General features: G+C 51.2%; 1 protein-coding gene across 1 annotated transcript in view; it reads left to right on the top strand.

Moving 5' to 3' along the window:
* The first annotated feature begins 2,468 nt into the window (after nt 1–2,468).
* The window catches only part of TMEM44 (transmembrane protein 44), a 33,826-nt gene continuing 27,946 nt past the window's right edge, over nt 2,469–8,348 (top strand). The window contains exons 1-3 of the mRNA XM_024752103.1: nt 2,469–2,625; nt 5,492–5,618; nt 7,336–7,429. Of these exons, the coding sequence (XP_024607871.1) occupies nt 2,489–2,625; nt 5,492–5,618; nt 7,336–7,429 (358 nt within the window). The 5' untranslated portion in view covers nt 2,469–2,488. The remainder of the gene's footprint in view (nt 2,626–5,491; nt 5,619–7,335; nt 7,430–8,348) is intronic.

Genomic DNA, 8,348 nt, shown 5'->3' with positions numbered 1-8,348 from the left:
CCACCAGGGGATTCCCTGAAGCAACTTTTATTTTTTATTTTTTGGCCGCACCATGCAGCTTGTGGGATCTCAGTTCCCCGACCAGGGATCGAACCCGTGCCCCCAGCATTGGAAGCACGGGGCCTTAACCACTGGACAGCCAGGGAAGTCCCCGCAACTTTTAAATTAGGCCCACCTCCCCGGGGTCTATGCTGAGCCTGAGAGAGAAGGAAACCATAACAAAGATTGAATCAAATTAAATAGTGGTATCTTCAAGTCAAAACAAAACTGAGAGCATAAGGCAACCTTAGGGCCTGGTGAGAGAGTGACACAAAACTGTGGGCTGTGTCCTCACTTCAGTGAGATAATTAGTGGAATAGATTATCTTTGGATAGATCTGCCTTTGGGAGCAGTAAGTAGACAGCATCACTAGAGGAACCCAGGATCTAGGCAGTCACTGGTCAGCACCCACAGGAGAGCAAGGTAGAGATGACCATTTGTAAGCACAGAGAACAAACACCGGAAGAGCCCGAAAAGAACAAGAAGGCAAAAACAAAGAAGAAAAAAAAAGATGAAGAAGAAAAAAAAAAAAAAGAATCAGAAGGCAGAGGTTTCAGACTAGGAGCATTTTTTGTTTATACACTATGAGAAACTTGGGTTACATATATTTTAAATTTAACCCTTTAATCTTGTCTTAGTTGGCATGAATTTTATATCAATTCATCTTAATCATGTTACTATTTGAATTTTGGCCCCTTTTGCTTAATAACATATTTTAATTTTATCTTTATTTGCTCGATTGCCTGTTTACTATCTCTATCTTTTCTACTGGACTGTAAATTCCACTGAGGTAGAAAAACATCTGTTTTTCTCAACAATGTGTCCCCTGCTCCTAGCACAATGCCTGACAGTGTTTTATTTCTCCCGTGTGTGGTCATAACTTTTTTTAAAATGAATGAACCAATAAAATAGTGTAGCCACTTTGGAAAACAGTCCAGTAGTTCCTCGAAACTTGAAACACAGAGTTACCATGGGACCCAGCAATTCTACTCCTAGGTATGTGACCAAGAGGACTGAAAACCTATGTCCACACAAAAACTTGTAGACAAATGTTCACAGTGCATTATTCATAACAGCCAAAAAGTGGAAACAACCCAAATGTCCATCAACTGATGAAAAGATAAATAAATCTGGTACAATCATACAATGGATTATTTTTCAGCCATAAAAAGAAGTAACATACGGATACATGCTACAACATGGATGACGCTTAAAAACATTACGCTAAGTCAGTCACAAAAAGTCACTATTGGATGATTCCATTTATAAGGAATGTCCAGCATAGGCAGCTCCATAGAGACAGAGGTAGATGTGTGGTTGCCTAGGGCTGGGAGTGCTTGAGAGGGGTGGAGAGTAACTGCCAGTAGGCACTAGGTTTTTTGGCAGGTAATGAAAATGTTCTAAAATTAGATAATGGTGGTGGTCGCACAACTCTGCGGATATATTAAAAACCACTGAATTGTACACTTTAAATGGGTGAATTTTATGATATATGAATGGGATCTCAGTAAAGCTATTTTTAAAAATAAAAAAAAAGAAATGATATAGTCATGTCCTTTAAGAAAAGTTATTAAAATCAACAATGAAAATTTAAAATCATAATAATAGTTTGTTTTCAAGAACAATAGCCCTGTGTACTTGAACTGACGGCAGTGTGGCTGGATGGGAGGGGACAGATTGCAAAAATCACAGGGCTCCCTGGCTGCGGCGGGTCGCGGGGTAAGAGGACTTCGCCTCCAGAGCCCCGCTTGGGCAACGGAACAGGGACACAGGGTGCGGCTCCAGCCTCAGAAAAGAGTGAGGGAGGATGCAGAGGGGCGCGTTTGATTCCTCTTTCTTGGCCTCCCATAGCACACTTTGTATTGTGCCATTTTAATGATCTGGACCAAGCCCCACTCATCGCGGGATCCCCAGCGCCCAAGCAAGCTCCCCAGGCACCAAGTATGTATTGTTTGACTCAGGAAATATGGTGGGTTAATGAACGGACGAGGTGCCTCACAGTGCGCCGGCAGGTCACTGTATTCCGCTCTGGCGGCCGGGTTTGGGGGTGCGTGACAGCGAAGGGGTCCGCGGGAGCCGTGCTGCCGCTGTCTGGGGGGCGTGGGGCGCAGCCTTTGTTCAGAGGCTGCTCCCGGCTTCCGCCACTGGGGGGCGGCCTCCCGCCCGCCGACCCCCGACAATAGCGCGAGGGGTGGGGAGCCGCGCGTTCCCGGAAACTTTTCCCTCGAGTCTTGACCGCCGCCGCCCGCCCCCTGGAGCGCGGAGCTGGGCGCGCCTATCTCGGCCTGCGGTCGGCGCGCTCGGCTGGGGCCGCTGCGAAGGAACAGAACCGGAGAAGGAGACGCGCGGGGAGGCAGCGCTCGGGGCGGCGGGCAGCGGGGGGAGGCTGCGCGCGGGTCCCCGGCCAGGCGGAGGCGCGGGCACCGGGCCAGGCGGAGCCGAGACAGCCATGGGGGAGGCGCCCAGCCCCGCGCCCGCGCTCTGGGACTGGGACTACCTGGACCACTGCTTCGCCCGCCACCGTGTCTGCATCTCCTTCGGCCTGTGGATCTGCGCCTTCTCCTGCTGGATCGCCGTCCACGCGCTGTAATGGGGACTGGGGCCGGGCGGCGCCAGGGCGGGGACCGGGGCGGCCGCGGGGGGAAATGGGGCGCTGCCCCCTGCCAACTCGCGCTTGGAAACCTAGAGGGAAGGGGGCAGAAAGGGAGGATGCAGGAGGCAGCACAATTGCAGGATCGAGAGGAGCATTTTGCTGTAGACTGAAATCAGATACTTCTTTCCGGATTCCACGCACAGGAGGCTGGGCTGGGAGCCAGCAGGAGGAGGCTGGGTGGTGCAGTGGACGGGGCCGTGGACTGGAAGCAGCCAGTCCTGGGTTCTAGTGTCAGCCTTTCCCCGTTCACTGGCCGTGTGAGCTGGGCGAGCTATAAGATCCCTGGGGCTCGTTTTACTCACGTAAATGGGGATGATAGCACATAGGACGGCTGGGAGGATCAAATAGTACTGGTAAAGCTCTTACTAAATGCTCATTAAACAGCATTATTATTGCTCCAACACTGCCATCAACCCTTGGCGGAGGGCAAGGGCCTTGGACAAGTCTCTCAATGTTTCTGGCCTCAATTTACTGGCCCTCTTAGCTGAGAAGAGGGGAGGCTAGTATCCGACTCTGGCCACAGACTTTGCCCTGGTCTGTCCGACACCTGGAGTGTTTTGGCCAAGTGGTCCCCATAACCTGGGTTCTAAGGGTGAAGTCTGGCTAAAGATGGTCTCCAGATCTTCTGCCACCCTGTCCCAAGCTCTGGAGGATGGTGCCACCCACGTATTCCCTGGCAGGGGAGAAGGACCACCCCTGAGGGAGGCTGACACCGGCTCACCTTTGACAGGCAATCGTGTTCCCCTCAGGCATTTGACGCTGGTGGAGAGATTCTGCAGCCCCCCTGCCCAGTCCCTGGAATATGAATAAGAAGACACTTAGAACAGTTACTGAGGGCCTAGTGCTGCGTTAACTCACTGATCCCTGCCACAGCCCCATGGGGTAGGGACTGTCATTGACCCCGCTTAGATGAGAAGCCTGAGCTGCTGAGAGGTTAACTAACTTGCCTGAGTAAATAGGGAGAACCGAAATCCCAGAACCTACTAGAAAGGGCCAGGCTTGTGAGGTAAACTACCCAGATCAGAGGATGGGAACTAACAAGGCACTTTTTGTGCATTATCTCACTTGTCCCTCACCGCTACCCTCTAAAGCCAGTATTATTAGACGTCTTACCCTCTAGGAACTAAGGCTTGGAGAGGTTAAGGTGCTCCCTCGAGAATGCCCAGTGGCCAGGCTGAGAGCACAGCCTCTGCCTTTTCGCCTTGCCTCAGCTGTGTGGGGACTGGGTCAGAGTCAGCCCGGGATACCTGACCCCTAAGAGCTGGGGAAGTGGCCGGAGAGCCGCAGGGCACACGCAGAGCCGCCACACGTGAAGCAGAGGCCTGCCGTTAACTCACCTTTCACCATAGGCCTCAGTTTTCTCCTTTCTCAAATGGGAGGGTTGAAATGAATTGTTTCTTTTTTAAAATCAATTTATTTATTTATTTGTTTGTTTTATTTTTTTGGCTGTGTTGGGTCTTGGTTGCTGCGTGCGGGCTTTCTCTGGTTGCGGCGAGCGGGGGCTACTCTTCGTTGTTGCGGTGCACAGGCTTCTCATGGCGGTGGCTTCTCTTGTTGCAGAGCACGGACTCCAGGCGCGCAGGCCTCAGTAGTTGTGGCACACGGGCTCAGTAGTTGTGACTCGCGGGCTCTAGAGCTCTGGCTTAGTAGTTGTGGCGCATGGGCTTAGTCGCTCCGCGGCATGTGGGATCTTCCCAGACCAGGGCTCGAGCCCGTGTCCCCTGCATTGGCAGGCGGATTCTTAACCACTGCGCCACCAGGGAAGCCCTAAATGAATTATTTCTAATTTGGGTCCAACTCAGAGAGTCTCTAATGTAGGAGTCTTCACTCCTGGACCTTGAAACAGTTTCAGGACCCAAATTAACAGTTGGTATTCCCACTGTGAGCTTTGGGCTTCGGCAGGCTGGTTGGGGAATGTTTGGGAGCCCAATGGCCTTCTGTCCTCATTCATTAGTCCCAAGGGCTGATGCTCAGAACCAGCCATATGGTCCTAATGATGTAGAGTGAGTACCACCCTGTGGTTAAATGAAGTGAAAACAGAGCTGCAATCATGCCTCAGTTTCTCCACAGAAATGGAGCAGGGAAACATCTAGAATAAAGTATTTCCAAGATCCGATCAATGATGCTGACAGAGAGACACCTGGCCCCTTCCGGTCTGTCCTGCCTTCCCGCGCTTGTTCCTGGGGGTGGAAAGCGGGCAGTAAGGGAGAGAAGCCAGCAGTGGGGCCCCTAGGGGGAGGTCAGCCCAAAGTGCCATCGCAGCTTAGAGGAGTCTCCCCCGGTGTGTGAGGAACATGCACCCAAAATGAAATCAGTTTGGATGCAGCTGGCAGAAGCCAGGCCATTTCACTGCACAGATGGATTAGAAGGATTTCATTTTAATTTCAAAGAAGCAAGTTGCCTTTTTAATCCAGGCAATTAACTCTGCTCTGCAGTTAAACTGCAATGATTGGGTTACTTTTATAACCCTCCTGTTTCCTTTCAAAACATAAAAGCTGACAGCTCATTTGTCAGCACTGAGGGGTGGGTCATGAACTTGAGGCAGCCAGATCTGTAGGAGGAATTTCTTTCATCCTTTCACGAGGTCTGCCTCCTGCCATGGGCTTGTTGGTCAGCGGCTCAGAGGCTTTCCATCCTTTCTTTAACCACCTGTGAACTAAGGTCAAAACCACCTGCTGAATATCGGGAAGAAAGTGATTCCGAGGGACCTAAAGTCACAATTGCCCTTTTCAGACACCTGCTTTGGGAACCCAAACTCACGTCTCCGTGTTCTGCCCACACGCCTGTCTGTCCCCGCAGGCTTCTCTATCTGAGATGTGGGAAGAAATCCGGACGGGACCAGTCGGCGCTGTGTGCTGCCTGCTGCCTCCTGACCAGCCTGTGTGACACCATCGGGGCGATTCTGGCCAAACAGCTCACCATCCAGGTGTGTTGGGCCCACAGGTGACAGTGGTTTCTGTCTCGTTCCTTCCCCATGGGAGGCAGTTTCGCCTCAGGGCTTGTGCCCCTGCTGGCCTTCCTGCTCCTCCAATACCCACGTGGCTCGCTGCTCACCTCCTTTAAGTCTTTGCTCAGATTATCTCCTTCTCAATAAGGCCTCCCTGATCACCTGTTTAAAAGTGTGCCCTGCCTCTACCACAGGTGCTCCAGACAACCTTATCTTGCTCTAGTTTTCCCTAATATACCATCGACTTTACTTATTCATTATGTTTATGGCTTATTGTATGTTAACCCCTACTAGAATGTCAGCTCCATAAGGGCAAAAATTTTTATTCGCTACCATATCCCCATCACTTAAAACACCAGCTGACACATAGTAGATATCCAGTAAAAAGGGATTGTTGCTGTTATTGTTTTTAGAGCCCAGGGCCCAGCCGCAGCTCAGGCAGGGGTGTCTGAATCCTTTCCCAGGTAGTGATGTGGGCTTTGGAGCAAGGGAGAAGCAGTTTCAAGTTTTTCCAAAGTCTAGGCCCTCAAACATATCTGTGTAGAAGGGGCTTATCCCAAAACACATATCCCAAGGAGGACCTGTGGGTCCCACTTCAGCGGGCTGATCCTGGCCTTTTGCCATCCAGGTAGATGTGAAGGAGGGGAGCCTAGTGGTTGGACACAGGTTTGGAGAGTTCTAGACCCTGCTGTGAGCAGCATTCTATCAGAAACAAATCACCTTTCCTTCTGGGAGCCCATTGTCATTAGCCGATAGACTATAATGAGGCCTAGCTCAAGTCCAATAATAATAGCTGGTATTTATTAAATACTTAACTATGTACTTGACATTAAGGGCTTTTCATGTATTAACTCATTTCATCCTCAAATCGACCTATGACGTGGGTGCTCTCATTATCCCTGTTTTATACATGGGGAAACTGAGGCATAGCGAGGTTAAATAACCTTGCTAAAGTCACCCTCTAGTAAGTACAGAGTCAGGATTCAAACCCCAGAATGCATGCTCGTAAGCACTAAGTACAGTGGACCCTTGAACAACATGGGTTTGAACTGTGTGTGTCCACGTATACATGGATTTTTTTCAATAAATACACACTACGGCACTACAGGATCCACAGCTGGTTGAATCCATGGATGCAGAACCTCGGATACAGAGGGCTGACTGTAAAATTATACTTGGAATCTCCACTTCAGAGGAGTTGGTGCCCCAACCCCTGAGTTCAAATCAAGTGTCAACTATACTGTCAGTAGCTAGTGCATGTATGGGTGGGTGCATTTTACTTTCGTCCAGTCGCTGGCCTAAGCAACTTCCCATGTATCGGCCCATACAATCTACTTAACAATGAGGGAGGCACTGTTATTATCCCTGCTTTCTAGATGAGGAAACCGAGGCCCAGGGAAGTTCAGTGGCTGGGCCAAAGTTGCACAGCAGAGACCATGCTGTCCAGTGGAAAGTGGGGCGGGCTGAGTTCTTATCCCATCTCTCTGATGGGCGTCTGCATAATGGGATTGGTTACTTAAGCACCCCATCTCCTCGTTAGTCAAATGGAGGTGATAACCAACCTTTCCTGGGGTCGGAGGTGTCCCTGGAAGCCCTACATCAGTGGAACACACGTGGTAGAGGAGAGCCAGAATGAGCGGTGCTACAGTTGCTGAAAGGTGTTTGAACACCAAGACCCTCTTTCCTTTGCTCCCAGGTCTTCACTGGTGTCTACCTAGCAGCTGTTGACCTGGTGAGCTTCGTGTCCATTCTCTTCCCAGTCTGCAGCTCCAAAGTCAAGTCCAGTTCAGGTAAGTGTGCTGCCATCTGTTCCTGTCTTCACCCATCCACTCATTTCATCCATCAGTGTGCTGAGTGCCTCTCCCTGTCACGCCCGAGCCTGGACCCTGCCAAATACAGACGAATGGGCGAGCTCCTTGGTTTCACCCAGAGCGGGGAGTCAGGGGCCTAAAAGGTAGTTAGCGCTGCTAGTAAGGGGGTGTGGGCACACAATGGGCAACCAGAGGAGGGGAGGGGCTGCAGGTGTCAGAGAAGGATGTGACGTCGGAACTGGGACCGCAAGGAAGGGCATTCCAGGTGAAAGGGCAGCATGGGCCGAGGTCAGGGAGGGGAGGGGGCGGGGCTTTGGGGATGGACAGTGATACTCAGTGTGCCAGTCCAGGGGCTCCAAGAGAAGCACCTGGGCTGCCTCAGGCCGAGCAGGCGCTGGAAGTAACTGAGATGGGTTGAGTAGCCTTAAGTATGTGGGACTGGGACTTGCCTGAGAAGGGGCAACAGTGTGCTCGGACCCTTGTCCCAAAGGGAAATGCTTGCATCAGGGGTGATGTAAGATGCTCTCAGCTGCTCGAGGCTGCCCAGAGGAGGAATGTTCTTTTCGGAATTGTTCAGAGGCGGATCTGTCTTCTATTTCAAGGAGACTTTCAAAGACGATGCTTATCCTACTCACAGCTTTGGTGCCTTGGCACCAGCGTGCCCACTCATAATACATTCACCAAGCTTGTGCCGGTTCCGCTCTGTGCCGGGCTCCGTGCAGATTCTAGCACTGGCCGGGCACAGTGCCTGCCTTCGGCCTCCAGTCTAGGACGGGCGACTCTGTGTGCATGCAGGTGCATATGAAAAAGGATCACGTTGCCCTGCCTTGAAACATAAAACACTATGAGAGGCTGAGGAAGGGGAAGAGGGCCAGTGATGGGGGGGTGGGGGGATAAG

This window comes from Neophocaena asiaeorientalis, unplaced genomic scaffold (assembly GCF_003031525.2).
Source record: "Neophocaena asiaeorientalis asiaeorientalis breed wild unplaced genomic scaffold, Neophocaena_asiaeorientalis_V1.1 scaffold293, whole genome shotgun sequence".
Lineage (NCBI taxonomy): Eukaryota > Metazoa > Chordata > Mammalia > Artiodactyla > Phocoenidae > Neophocaena > Neophocaena asiaeorientalis.
This window is presented reverse-complemented; position numbering and strand designations above follow the sequence as displayed.